Source organism: Ambystoma mexicanum, chromosome 11 (genome assembly GCF_040938575.1).
Source record: "Ambystoma mexicanum isolate Mex_15411 chromosome 11, UKY_AmexF1_1, whole genome shotgun sequence".
Classification (NCBI taxonomy): domain Eukaryota; kingdom Metazoa; phylum Chordata; class Amphibia; order Caudata; family Ambystomatidae; genus Ambystoma; species Ambystoma mexicanum.
In genome coordinates this window covers 246867206-246882870 of record NC_090934.1, presented here as the reverse complement: position 1 = coordinate 246882870, position 15665 = coordinate 246867206, and the positions used below count along the sequence as shown (strand labels likewise).

At 41.2% G+C, this 15665-nt stretch overlaps 1 protein-coding gene across 6 annotated transcripts in view; it reads left to right on the top strand.

Moving 5' to 3' along the window:
- LOC138503325 (transcription elongation factor A protein 3-like) overlaps window positions 1-12426 on the top strand; it is a 305734-nt gene extending 293308 nt beyond the window's left edge. For 5 of the 6 annotated variants that reach the window (XM_069622954.1, XM_069622956.1, XM_069622955.1 and 2 more), the window contains 2 exons: window positions 5133-5204; window positions 9583-12426. In XM_069622954.1, coding sequence (XP_069479055.1) covers window positions 5133-5204; window positions 9583-9591 — 81 coding nt within the window. In that variant the 3' untranslated portion in view covers window positions 9592-12426. The remainder of the gene's footprint in view (window positions 1-5132; window positions 5205-9582) is intronic. The other variant, XR_011279617.1, reaches the window with a different exon arrangement.
- Window positions 12427-15665: the final 3239 nt, after the last annotated feature.

Sequence of the window (15665 nt, the reverse complement as noted above, 5' to 3'; positions counted from 1 at the left end):
CCCAACATATAAACTACACTTTAAGCAGCGTTATAAGCACTTTGGTGTGACTTTAATATTGTTCTGATTTTTTTCTGTATTTTTACTGTATGCTATTTTATTTTTTTTTAAACGTATTATTCAGCCGGGGTACGGTTTGCACTTTATTAAATATCTGTAGCCAAATAAAATAACTCACTTTTGATCAGTGAACTGTGTCAGTGTATATCATTGGCAATTCAGGGTTTGTGGATGCGTATCTACTAGAGCTGGGCTAAACGTTGTACTTTTTCTTGCAAATAGAGAAACAGACTTACAATCACATTAATTGTCTATTTCGCAAGAAATGTGTCGTTTTTGATGGATTCACATTAATAAATAGCAGGTCCCTTACTATTATGGAAAATCAATTTTTTTTGTCACACAGTATTTTATTTATTAAAAACCAATCTGTGTCGCAAATTGATTCTTGCTTGTACATAATTATTTATTTTACAAAAATCTATTAATTTTTCAACAACTTATTTTTTTCGAAAGATTTGCTTTATTTGATTACTCTAACGCATTTTTCAAAAAATGATAAATTCTTATGTTTTCATCAGTGTAACAATTATTAAAAGGCTAACTAGTCTTCATTCACATGCCAAAACCCACCCAATTTGCTTTTGCGTAAGTGAAAGTCCCCGCCCAGTTCTAGCATCCACAAATACAAAATCAGTGGATTTTCACATTTCCCTGTTATGGGGGCCGGACGTGCCTATATTTAAACCCAATTGCAGCACATCCCTGTTTCAGGAAGTAATGCACCCCCGTTGCACACCTCTAAATCCTGCAGTCGTTAGCAAAAACACTGGGGTGGCGCTAATGTTAAATGTTAAATTAATGTGAATTAATGCTAATGAATTCACACAGAAGTCAAAGGACCATCTATAACTCTGTGGGCCCGATTCATGAATTTTTTGCACGTGCAAAGTGACTTCGCACTGCTGAAAAGTGACTTTGCACTGCCGACACAAACCCTGATTCATGGAACTGTGCAAAGTGTCTTTTTGCTGTGCAAAATAACTTTGCACGGCAAAAATACAGTTTGCACTACACCGCCCTGATTCATGGAGCAGTGCAAAGGGACTTTGCACGGCAAAAGGCACTTTGCACTGTTCCATAAATCAGGGTGAATATGTTCATTCATGACTGTGAGTTAGACTCATGTCTTGTTGCAGAGTGACTCTGTGGGCCTCATTACACGGACGGCGGTAAGGGTTTACCGGTCCCGGTAAGGGCACTGGTACCGGTAAACCCTTACTGCCTTACTACGAGGTCCCTTTGCGGGTTGGTACTTTAACGCCTGCTGTTTAGCAGGCGTTAAAAACCAACCCGCAAAGGGACCAGTGTGCTAATTACGGTACCGCAATTTGCGGCACTGTAATTAGCGCCTTACCCATTCCCATAGAGCCCTATGGGGCAAAAATGGGAATGGGGAAGGCCAATGGGGGAAGGGGGAATTACCGCCCCGCCAACCTTGGAATAGGGCGGTAATTCCCCTTTCCTCCAAGGCGGTGCCGGTATTTTACCGGCATGGACCAAGGTGCTAACAGCACCTTGGTCCTCCGCCTACCGTGTAATCTTTTCGGCTACACCCAACTGGTCAATTTCTTTTCTCCATTCTTTTGACAGTTTGATCTTACTGTCAAGAGGTAGATGGTGGGTTGAATTCAGGCATTACTGGTTGCAGTGGTGTGAAAAATGCAACCAGCTAAAATGCAATTAAAACACACTCGAGCATACAAAGTGACAGACATAGGACTCGCCATGGAAATCTGTAAATTCAAAAGGTTACAGAAATCACGGATCAAGACAAGCCCTTGCCACTTTATTCACTAAAGGAGTGAATTAATGTCCACATGGAAGTGGATGACATACCGTGCACTATATTAACTTCTGTGTGGAAGTCTCGTTTACATATTGTTTCAGAATAGCAATTCACTTGTTCAGGTTTCTGGCATTGACACTAATCAGGAGGACTATGCACCGGCTGGCCACTAGACCGACTCCCTCTGGCAAATCCATGCTCACTACCTGATCAGCCAGTCCACCAGATATTCTCAGGATTCACCTCCACCTTCTGGCTCAGCATCTGAGCACTGGATTTACTTTGCTACAGCCCCAGTCTGACATTGGTCTCCAGAATGGCCTTAGGAGCCATCTTCCTGGATGTTCCTTTCTCCCCTCTTGGGGATCAGCCTGTCTTCCCATAGAATAACTGCCATTCTCTATGGAACCTCTCTCCTTCTGCTCTGGGTGTTTCCCAGAAGCCTCTGCTTTCTCAATAGGACTAGCTTATATAAAGCTAAAGCTTATAAAAAGGCTTAATCGTACCCCTTTCGAGACATTTTTGATGAACCTATAATGTATTGGTTCTCTGTTCAAATTGTATAATACTACAAATATGTAGGCCTCTAAATCCTGATTTGGAGCATGAACATCTGCTGGAAGTGATGTATTCTACTTTGATGTTCCACCTCCTCAAGAGAACTATTTTGAAATGTAAATATGAACTTACTAAACAGGCATTTGCCAAAATGTCCCACCTTCAATTATTACAGCAATTTTTCAAAGTTAGATGGTTTCTGATATATGGTTTCTGATTCAGCTGGGATCAACAGAAGTTAAGGCATTCAAAATATTTTCATGTGGCAAAAAAAAACTCAAATCGCAATGAGACTAACATCCTCCCACTGCAAATTACAGCCACGTCTTTTGTTTTTCTGTAGCTAAAATGGATGAAACAATATGATCATTCCTAACCCTGGAAAACATCCAATTTATAGCTTCTTTTTTAAAACATGTTCTGCTTTTATTTCCTTCTATTCAGCTCCATTCAGATTTATCGATGGAATGCATAGCAAATGGCACAAGTTACAAGTCTTTTTCTTTGAGGCAAAGAGGCATTCATTCTCCTGGTGATAAAAGCCTACACTCTCTGGGTATATCTCTTAGCATTTATCAAGGGAATATGTTACACTTCCCGAGGCATCGACAGCTACAATAAAATCATGGCCCAGGCCGTGTAGCACTCATCATTCCTAGCACTTTGTCCATGGATCACCCACAAGCTCTGACTCCCCAGCACCTACCTCTCTTCCCTCTTCCTTTCTGCACTTGCACGTTCTGAACACTGACAAGGAATAGTAGGTTCGTCCCTCTCCCTCCTCCCGCTCTGCTCTTAATATTGTTTTGTGATTTATTTACCACTCTAACCTCCCTGCCCAGTGAGTGCTTTGAAACAGTATATTCTTATTGTATAAACATCTAACAAACAAACAATAAATAAATAATGTTAAGCATCCTGATGTATTGATTTTTACCTAATTTTCAAGGTCTGGCAGGAAGGATGTATGACTCTGCATAACACCAGAGGTGTTGGAATTGAAATTTTGTGTGAACCCATCGCAAACTGTGATTGACCACTGATGCTTGTACTTAAGTTTACAATTCATTTTCCACTAATTGGTTTCTGTTTCCCATGGTGTATGGTGTGAAAATCACGAACTTGCTTAAACTATGTGTATCATTTCACACTACTGTTAATTTAATACCTTTTTTAAAATGTATTCTCTTGTTTTGATTAAACTTCTGTTTTTATGTGGCTGTTCTTATTAAATGTACACCGTAACCTATTTCACTTGACCTGTCGACAACTGTTCTATCTCTCTTTATTTACTGGCAGGAAGGAATGCACAAGTAGCATCTATTCTCTTGTAGGTTTAAGCAATATAATGCATACTTATCTCCCAGCTTCAAGGTCTGTCAGGTTCTATATTGTGTCCGTTTGGAGTGATTTACAACTACAGGAGACCAGGCATAGATTCCTATCAATTATGTCACCATGTTTTGAATTCAGTTTCTCTTATTTTTGTCCAGTTACTGAGGACATGAGTTTTGAATGTCCGGTGGCAGAGTCGTTTTAGGAAATGTTCTTAACAAATTGTCAGTAGGCAAATAGCTTTTCTTCAAGCAGAGATGAGACACTAGCTCATCCACACTAACTCCAAGGGACTCTAATGTTTTTTGAGATTTTAAAAGACTTTAAGTGCCTGGATGATAACTAACATCTGTTTTGTTTTTGGGAAAAAACATATTTCTTATTTTAGGGTCCTGGTCTGTTGATTCAAGAACCAGCATATCAAAGTTTATTATTGTATGCAAACCCATATTTCGCCCCTTAACAAGGGGATATTCTGTTAAATTAAAAAGAATACAATCTGGTTCAAACACCTGTTAAAGCATACACAGAATAAACAATAAGAATGGTTAACTGGATTACATATGTGGAAAACTAAACACTCATACTCTTAATGTATCAATAGGCCTTTTTTCCATCAGATGTGGTCACTTTAAACAGCAAATATTTATTGGAAAAAGTGAATGATGAATTTTTGTCTTTTCATTCCTGTGTTTAAATGATTGTGATTTCCTTATTGAATATAGCTTTGAACTTATTGTATTGATTGAAGGGATTACATTCATGTGTGAAATAAATGAATGTTGCAAATAGGTGCCAAACATGTGCAATGTTCCTGCAATTCTCCTTCTCTCCCCAGAACATAGGCACTTAAATTAACACTTTTGGTGGGTGTCCTATGAAATCACTCCTGATTTATATGCTGTCCCTATGACCTCATTTTCAATAATGTTAAGTTATCAGAGGGCAACAGGAGAGACTGAGTGACATGGGTCAGGTGTGTGCTCAAGTGTGCATGCTCCGATTGGATTTTTGAAATGGTGTTATTCCAATTTCTGTACTGTAGTATTGCTTCTTCTTCTGTATCAATGAATTCTGACAACACAGCACTTCCCATCATCCTCCAATATTGACTATTCATATATTGCAAAATAAAAACTGAACTGGATTAAATGATATCTTATTTGTATCATTAATACCCATTCTATTGATTGCAGAATGGTGAAAGTTTGGTTAGACCTCATAGAAATGTGTGCATTTGACCTATTGGTTGAGCACAGATAACTCAAAGGGCACACTGACCTGTGTCATTAGTCTAATATATACCAAATCTAATTTTCCACTTCCATAGAGCGTGGCTCCAAATCCACACTGCTTCTTGAGGTAATTGTAGTATGTGTTTTATCTTCAGGTGCAGACGCGGAGTGCTGATGAGCCTATGACAACCTTTGTCCTGTGTAACGAGTGTGGGAACCGTTGGAAGGTGAGTGCCCTCTAAGTAGAGAATCAGATAGCGAGAGTGTGAAAACAGAAATAAAATATCGAGGCTGAGTACCCCAAAAGGAAATACACTGAACACGGGTTACAAAGGAACATACAAAGTACTTTATTCTCTACTGAATTCAATTACGAAAACAGTGCAAAGTCAGATAGCCATCGGCCTTCAGTACAACACAACGAACTCCAGCGTGGTTCATTGTGTTCAGTGACAGACGCTGTATATTAGAATGCATTCGCTTTTTATACATTTTGTGGGCACTATGTCGAACCCCACTTCGGGTTAATATTCTACTTTATACATCACCAATTCTAGGGTTCATGCCGAGTCTCAAATAACCGCATATAACTGGTTTGTCTTTCATACATGTAACAACAAGCGTATGCATTAACTGTGTATTCTAATGTTTCGCATGCAGGCCTTCTTAAACATAAATACAATGTAGTAAGACAGATGTTCTTCGTTCAGTATGTAAACACATTATCTCAATATATGCTTGTGGATTATTTTCATCGCACAAGAGATCCCTTTACACATAGGTCAATGAAGGACGAGGTCTCAGTTCATGACCTCAACAAGTGGCTTGCAGGCAGTTTACACATTAGCTATGTACAGAGGTCAAGACGGCCGTGTTGTATTTTGCAATGACATCGTTCACCATTTTAGCTCACAGGATGACTTTTCCACAACGAATCCTAAAATGGCGGTTTGACCTAAAATGGCGGTCTACGTAGATGGACCTTGCAACACAGATTTCTCTCGCAAGCGACTTTCGAGCAGCTTGGCGTAGGCCAATATTAAATATATTTTTTACAATAGGAGGCACAATATACTTTCTATTCCGACAAGAAGCATTAGAAACATCTATGTGAAATAGCAACTCATGTGCTTCCACTGTTAAATGCAGTCCAAGGCCACCTTCTACACATCCTAGTGTTTCCTAATTCTGTGACATGATGTGCTAAAACAGTACAATGCAGAGACTTGATTCCTTCATTTCTTGGTCCATGTAGATCTCTGAGACCCAATGGATTGGTTGGGTCACCCGAATGTACACTGCCAATGACTGGTCTTTCCTGCACCAATGACCTCTCCGGGAACCTAGCACAACTCACAGAATATGCATTGGATGCAAATAGAAAGCACAAACCTTCATTTGGTCGACAAGGCAGATTAGTGTATGCAAACTCTCTCCGGGATATACCATTTTCCGGATACATCACGGTTGCAGGTCTCTTTCAGCAAAATACAGCTCAATCTCTCCAGAGAAGTAGCAATATCATTCATTTGCTTTCATACACCTGCAACGTTCCGTTTGGCAGAGGACATTTTTGGCGTTAATTTTGTTACCTAGACTCCCTTTGAAGTAATGGAATTACTGCCAATTGTACTGCCCCACTAAATTCTGGGATTGGAGGGGCAGTGGAATATTTAACTTGAACATATACCTATATCTGAAGATTGACTATTTAAATCTAACTCTAGCATATGGGCAAATGCTGGAGTTAAATCCTCACTTGAGGCCAAAAATCTTCAGCTTCACCATAGCGGAAGTACCACTCACAGTAAACCCAGCAAAATCCCAATGGAATTCTTTGCACTCCAGACATGGGGATTAACACTTTTTTACCACCACTTAGAATCTGGCAGTAAATTCTCCAGACCAATAGGGTGTAACAGTAATCAAATTTGGCAGTAACTCTACAACTAAATCACAGAATTACTGCCAAACTTGTAATGACGTCCATTGGGTTAGCACATAATTTTCCAAAACTGGAGGTGGTACCGGGTGCCTATGAGTTTACAGGAATAGGGAGCCACAATCAGCATCACAACATTATCAAGTGCCGCTTCTTTATCTATTGTGAAAATAGTTAACCTTGTATCCTCCAGCCATAGTCTCGAACTCATTGCACCCACATACATTTGCTATGGCTTACTTACAAGGGAGTTTCAGTGAGAGTGCATTTCAGGCGACAGAGCTTGTTAACCTAGAACAGTTGTCCTCAGTTTGAACTACAAACCTCTTGATTCCGAACTCATGAGAGTGCTGGATACCTTGTTTCAGTGTGGAATTCAAGTTGCAGCCTTCATATCTGCCACTATGGTGTCAAATGGTTCCTTTTTGCAGGTTTAATAAGTCCAGGCTGAGGTCACATATTCCATCCCCAAACCCTAATTAATCCCAGTTCCTAGTGCTCTGGCCAGCTTTTTGAAATTGCTGTACAAAGCAGGGCCTGTGAATCAGGCTGGAGGGGAAAATGTGGGCCTCATTACAAATTTGGTGGTATATCATGGTAAATTCGCCCAGATACCACCAAATGGGTTTACCTTTTACCACCATTTGCTCCGGTGCAATTACCACCAGATTACAAGTGGTGGTAGGCTTGGTCTGCTTATCGCCTTCAGTTTCTCACCTCTCTCCCAGGCACTTCTTGCTTGTTCCCCTAACTTTCCGTGGTCAGCACACTTTTACAGATGGGAGAATTCGTTCCTCCAACTGGTACGGGTCTCAGAAATTTAAGACGGGTTCCGGACCCAGCACAATCCTCTCGTGGTCATGTCACCTTTCGGGATGGTCTCCTGGACTCCGTCCACACAGCAGTTTCTCCGCTGTATGTTACACCGGGACTGCAGTGTATGGCTTTGGTGTTCTCCTTCACTCAGGTTACCCCAGGCTCCCTGGATCAACCCTGGACTCCATGTGGATTTCGGCAGGATTACCACCAGAGGTATTTATGCTGATTTGGCAATTTTTTGTCTTTAAATCAGATGGATTACCTCCAGCATTTTGCTGGAGGTGTTTCCTCCACCTTACCTCCAAATCCATAGTTTGGCAGTGTGGTAATGCAGCGGTAATGCAGTGGTTTGTTACCACTGCATTACCCACCATTTCGTAATGAAGCTCTTTGAATCCTAACCTGTTCCTTCAGCATCTGAAAGAAGTCAATGATATCAGGTGAGGGGAACTGTGGTTATTACAAATATCTTAACAAATCTATAGTTCATAAATATAAAAGTGAATATATAGGATGAAATGTAGAGCCTTGCGGGTATGTTAACATTTAATATACAATTAGTAAGCCACAATGATTGTGAAACAGTGTGCAGATTTGTTGCTGAATATATAAGATAGTTAATGGGTCTCCTTCATTAAATTGTACATTTAGCATTATAAGTTCCATTTATCATGTATCTTCTATTTCCATCTCATCACAATAATGCCACCTTGTGGGACAGTTTCGAAAGCTATGCAAGCCTAGAGGGCTGCGAATGTGCAGCACTCTGTGCAGCGGAGCGGCTTACTCTCGGTTGCATTTTATGCACTGATTACTAAGGGTTTAATAACGCTCAGTGTTGGCCTTCGTTTAAAGACAATTCTTTGGGCCTATTATTGTGGTGTCGAAGTGGGGTTCCACTGTGCGTGCAGCGTTTTCAAGTTGGTTATTTCGTGAGTGACCCTTCCTTTGCTGCCCTGCTGCAACAGTCTCATAACGCTGCACTTACTAACCTATCCATAACGTCAGCGAATTGGAATTATTATTTATTTTTATGAGGTAATATGCATGCAGGAGACAAGCCTCTTATTGAGTACTGGAACCCATGAAATCTCAGCACGACATTGCCCTCATTCTGCATGCCAATGGAAAGTGACCCACTCCGCTCCCAGCCACCACACCTTTTCTCTATTTATCTTTGAAGTCAGAGGAATGAATGCAGCTCACACAAAAGTGAGAGCGAGTAAACTTCTGATTTTCCTATTCACCAGTCTGCCACTGTGCTTCACTGAGCACTTGTCCATGGCCTACGAATAGTTGTTGGAGTGATGGAGTTGTATTGATAACCAGGATACAAGTAAAAAAAAGTGGGGGATTCTAAAAAACGCAATGAGAAGTGATGTCACAGGAAGTGAACATATCCTAAGGTGAAAAATACAAAATTCATTAAATGTATCTTTCCCAATTGAAGAAAGCACACAGTACAAAAATATCATTTGACTTTAATAAGCCAAGTGAACAGATGTTACTATATTGTTTCTGGCTAAGTATAAAAGATTAACGCCTTTTAAATTTAAGAATGTGTATACAAACAATTCCTGTATTGAAAAATGCCAATATGGGACATTTTACAGGTTGATGAAAATATCTTTGTATGGTGTTTTGATTAGGTGTCTGGCTCTAAAGCTTTGAGACCTGGTTTTGAAGTCCAGCCAAGGAAAAATTCATCCACCATTCGTTCAATTGAATGCAGCAAATTCATATTTTTTTTTAATTCCTCAAAAACACGTAAAGGGGACTGCACACGTACCCTCGACTTGTTCCTTGATGATAATAACTCTTACCTCTTCCTCTTATCCCTCTAGTTCTGCTGATGCCCCACCTCTCCTCGATTCACGCCCTCCTGTGATGGAGCGCCTCCTCAGGAAAGCAAAGGGGCGGAACGAACGGTGATTTAGAACCAACGACGGCAGCGTGCCTGGTCGGGGACCGGAAGCCACGCGGCCAGCACTTCACATCGGTGCCCTCCCTGAAAATCCAGTGCCTGAAGCTATGATTGTTTACTAAATCATGTGGCATTAGCAGCGGCACGGTCAAAATAATGTTATATGGAGGCCAGTGGGGCGTGGAGCGGGGGAGGTGGTGTTTTGCACTACAACTGGTATGAGTGGTCCTTTTTTCATTTTTATTACACAGAAGGATGGATGAATGTAAGTCTGGACTATGGAAAACAGCAGGTGGTCACTGTTATAAATGTGAAAGTAAATGTAGTAGTCATAGATATTGAGCCGGCTACTGCCAAAGTGACCTCCTTGCACCAAGTCTTGTCTGCAATGGATAACTTTATCTCCAGCAAGGCCCGGGGAGAGAGAATGTGAGAAAGTCAGAGTAAGGAGATTGTCTGGCGGAAAGGCCAGATATTCATTTCAAGTCAATTGCCCACTCCAACAATTGCATTTCTCCTCCCACTAGGCATTACATTACACTCATCAGGCATCCGGTGTCTTTTTGTATTCAATATTTTATTTACAAACAGAAAAACAATGATGAAAGCTAATAGAATCAAACAAACATACAGATAGTTTGACATTTGAAAACAAATCCAAACATTTCCAATCACAGAATAGAAACGTCCCTAAACAATACTAATATTTAATAAATAATATTATAACATGAAGGTAAGGAAGCCGACTAGACATTAAGGCAAAATCGACAAACCACACAGAGTGTTGAAGAAAGAGTACATCCCCTCTCCGTTCAGAAGCAGACTAGCCTATTTGAAAATGTAGACTATTAGTACCAGCCTGGTGCTATCGTGCTTCTGAATTAAGATAAAACAGCGGGAGCAAGTCACATGCCAGGCACAGCTTGACATATGAAGGACTCTGCACCTGACACTTGACTCTGTTTCAGGCAGCTCCATTTTTCATTAAATGCCAGTGCATCTCTGTGATGTTTGTGTCTTTTCAGATGCAAAAAACAACTACACATTAACTTTTTAATGACCAGGTGCTATGTTGATGCTCTGCTATTAGTAGCCACACTTTCCATACTACAGAGGACATCAGAAGTGATTTCAGCCCTTTCTGTAAAATGAGCGTGTGTTGAGATTAGAAGAACAGGCCCAAACACTGGTTCACTCCCGGTGCACTGTGTAGAAAAGATCCTCTAACATTTGGAGAGATGTGGACCTTTTCATACTCCCGGTGCACTGTGTACAAAAGATCCCCTAACATTTGGAGAGATGTGGACCCTTTGATACTCCCGGTGCACTGTGTACAAAAGATCCTCTAGCATTTGGAGAGATGTGGACCTTTTCATACTCCCTTTGCACAGTGCAGAAAAGTTCCCCTAACATTTGGAGATATGTGGACCCTTTGATACTCCCGGTGCACTGTGTACAAAAGATCTCCTAACATTTGGAGAGATGTGGACCCTTTGTAGTCCCGGTGAACTGTGTACAAAAGATCCTCTAATATTTGGAGAGATGTAGATCCTTTGATACTCCTTTTGCACTGTGCCGAAAAGATCCCACAACATTTGGAGAGATGTGGACCCTTTGATACTCTTGGTGCACTGTGTAGAAAGATCCCCAACATTTGAAGAGGTGTGGACCCTTTGATACTCTCGGTGTACTGTGTAGAAAGATCCCCTAACATTTGGAGAGGTATGAAATCTTTGATACTCCTGGTGCACTGTGCAGAAAAGATCGCCCGACATTTGAAGAGAAGTCGACCCTTTGTAACTCCTGGTGCATTGTGCAGAAAAGATCTCCTAACATTCAGAGAGATGTGGACCCTTTGGTACTCCCGGTACACTGGGCCTCATTATGAGTTTGGTGGAGTGGCTAAAAAAGGTAATAATACAGTGGCAAGAGAGTTACCACTGCATTACTGCTGCATTGCCGCTGCATTACAGCACCACCAGACTGTGGGTTTGGAGGTAAGGTGGACGAGAAACCTTCAGCAAAATGCTGGAGTAATTCTGCCACCTTACCACCAAAAAAACAGCCATTTGGGCAGAAGTACTGCTGGTGGTAATTTCGCTGAAATCGCCATGCACGCTATGGGCTCCATAAATGGGGCCTAATACCACTATACCATCACTTGTACTACGGTGGTTATTCTACCAGACCCAGTAGCGGTATGGCAAATCCGTTTGGTGGTATCTTTGCAGACTTAGTGCAGCGATAGCACCAAACTTGTAGCGAGGACCACTGTGTAACAAAGATCCCCTAACATTTAGAGGGATGTCAACCCTTTGATACTCCTGGTGCTCTGTATAGAAAATATCCCCTAACATATGGAGAGTTGTCAACCCTTTGATACTCCTGGTGCACTGCATAGAACAGAACCCCAACATTTGGAGAGACGTGGGCCCTTTGATACTCCTGGTGCTCTGTATAGAAAAGATCCCCTAACATTTGGAGAGATGTTGGCCCTCTGATTGGGCTCGGGATACTTTCCAAAGCATATCCTGATTTATAACCACCTAGTTAAGTGCATAGAAAAATTATATCTGTAACCTGGTGCATAATTATTTTTTGATCAAGAATATTTGGATGAGGCCCTGATCACTCATCATTAATGTACTGGTAACATTACAAGAATTGATAAATGGGAAGCAGTTTGAAGGGACAGCCTACCTTTATGTACAATGAACTGGAAAACCTTCAAAAAGAAGGACCCAAATAAAAAGATGATTATTAATGCAGGCGTTCTTTGTTTTCATTGTTTTGCATTTTTCAAAGACCTCTTCTTAATTAAGAATATATAAAGATATTTCATGTTTCTTGATTCCTTTCATGTAATCAATTGTATTAAAATAAATACTTAAATAAAAGCTCACAGTGTGCACTGACTGACACTGGACCAATAACATAAGTGAAATACTGAACATCTTGGATTTGTCTTTGAATCATAAAAGTATGAATTTGGCAATAATCGCTGAGCAGGCGGGCCATTACCTTTAGGCAGTAATGGCCTGCCGGCGAGGCCATTATTGCCAGTAGTATTCCTGGGTTTGTAGCCCCGGGAGACTAATGTTGTAGCGAAACCTTTTCAAGCAGCATTTCTTTTGCCGTTTAAAAAGGCCATCACAGCAGTACGCGTTAGTTCTAGGAATACTAGAACGCAATTACTGCTTCATTACTACGGAGCAACAGGGCACCAGTTTGGGCCAAGTTGCTCCGTAGTGATGAATGGTAGGAATGTTTCAAAACAACAGTGTGCCTGGCGTGCGATGCACGCAAATGTGTCCACGAGATTACACTGTGGTATGGCTTGGAAATGAGCCAATCAACATGACGTTTATATCGTGGATTTTCTGCACCAGGTACTAATATAGTTTAACAATTATGCAGAAGAAGCAACAATGTCTTCCGGAGGGATCTGAAAGCATATCATGTCTATGTTTGTTTGTTTGTTTGTTTGTTTTATTATTTATATTGTGCACCAGACCCGGGGGTATTCGGGTGCGAAGGCATAATGATGTTAAGCTTAGGTTAGAGAATAGACAGGAATAGGTACAGTACAGCTAAGAATACAGTGCTGTATACAGGAACAAGCAGGCAGAACGAGAAGGCACATACAGTAAATTAACAGGAATAAATGTGAGGCACATAAATAAAGCAGGGCATATATAGAATAGATCCCAGGGGGATGCTGGTGAGGTATGGTCAGACGTCATGTTCCTTTAGCCAATGAATGCGACTAGATCTGAATTGTAAGTAGAGGAGATCTTCCCTTAAAGCAAGGGGAAGGGATTTCCAATATTGTGCTGCTTTAACAGGGAAACTACTCCCACCGTATTTAGTGAGCTTAAATCTGGATATAACAAGAGGTTAGAATTGGCTTTTCTTAGGGGGCGAGAGGCTGTTTGTCTAGTGAATCTATCTTTGAGGTTTTGTGGGATTGCGTGGTTAAGGCATTTATGTGTCAGGGATGCAGTTTTGAGGAGAATTTTATCTTTTGTGGAAAGCCAGTTGACGGATCTACTAAGGTCTGATATATGGTTGTTTTTGGGGAGACTTAGGGCAGCTCTCAGAGCATTGTTTTGCAGGGTCTGAATTTTGGAAGTAATGTATTTGTTGCTGCCTATGTATAGGGCATTACAATGGTCTAATTTAGACAGGATTAGTGCTCTTGCTAGGGTGACGCAGTTGTTGGATGAAAGGAAGAGCTTGGCTGCTCTAATTAACTTGCAGGTGTAGGAAGTGACTGAAGCCATGGCATTAGTGGCATTAGTGGCATTAGCCATGGCTTCCCAGTGAAAGCAGCTAAACTGTAGAATTCCCTACCTCCAACTCTCAGAATGGACCTGCCTTATCAAAACTTCCGATTCAAGGTTGTCTTATGGTTGGAAACGTAGGCTCAAACACATCCAGGCGCTAAGTCCTCCGTATTCCATCCTTTTGTACACTCTACACCATCAGGTGCTTATCTGTATATATGTATATAAGATTGCTACTAAGATTGCTATTACTTTACTGTGTGTATGTATGTATGTATTTTTGCTGTTGTAACCAAGTTTTGCATACACATGTAACTGCTGCGCACTGTTACCTTAGGGTATGATTGCGCATTACAAATAATAAAACAAACAAAACAAACATTTACTTGTTTACCAATGGTAAGCGTGGAGTCTATGTAGAAGCCAAGGGTTTTGACTATCTTGGCTACAGTGATGTTATTGTTGCCAATTATGAAGGAGGCATAATTGGGACCATGTTTTTTAATGTTGGAAGATGTGCCTAGAATGAGGTGTTTGGTTTTGTCATCATTCAGGCATAGACCATGGGAGGCCATCCATGCCTGGATGATGAGGTAAACTCTGTTCACAAAGGCCAAATCTTTGTCATAATCTCCCGTCAACGGGATGAGGATCTGCGTATCATCTGCATAATTAGTGTAGGTGATACCTAGGCCATCTAGATCATCTTTGTGAAGATATTGTACAGAGAAGAAGATACGCATGAGCCTTGGGGTACGCCACATGTTATAGGTACGGGGTCTGCGGCTGCTAGAGGAGAGAAAGCTCGCATTGTCCTGTTATCAAGGAAGGACTGGATCCATGTGACTGCCTCTTGAGAGAAGCAGGCGTCGGCAACCAGATGGTTGCAGAGTATTGAGTGGTCTACCAGATCGAATGCGGCAGAGAGGTGGAGGAGTAGTAGGAGCGACGTCTTGCCTTTGTCTCTTAGTGTGTCTATCCGTGCCTTAAGGTCTAGGAGTGCAGTCTCAGTACCATGTTGTGGTCTGAAGCCAGACTGGCGAACTCCTAGGAGGTGGTTTAGTTCCAGATGGTGCTGAATTTGTAGGTATGCTACTTTATCTAGGATTTTGAGTAGGAATGGCACTGTGGTTATAGGGTGATAATTAGTTGGGATGGAGGGGTCCAAGGTTTGCTTTTTAAGGAGGGGGAGGACCCAAGTTTGTTTCAAGTTGCTGGGTATGGTGCCTGATGTGAATGAAGCATTTATAAGTTTAGTAATGAAGGGTGAGAGTTCACGGGCCACGTCTTTTATAATTTGGGCTGCACATGGTTTGCCCTGACAGTTAGAGGGTTTGAGGGTGAGGATAACTTTCTCGACTTCTTTGGTGGAAACTTTGCAAAAGTGGAAGCTGGGGGTGTCTGGTATGGGTGGAGTTAAAGTAGATTGCAGAGTTGGTAATATGTTCGTGGCAGTCTTAGATGTGGTGCCATTGATATTGGTTTTAGGAGCATTGATGGTACCTTTTTTGTTGTTAATCTTCAGCTGGAGCATTGTTGTCTTGTTGGCCAGGGCATTTTGTATACTTGTGCACCAGTTCTTTTCCTTAAGGCAAGAGTCAGGAACTTGGATAGGGGATTCTACTTCTTTCAGATAGCAAACAATTCTTTGATGTTGGATTTGGCTTGAGAAATTCAGGACTTGTAGGAATTTTGTTTAGCTGAAATAATTTCTTTT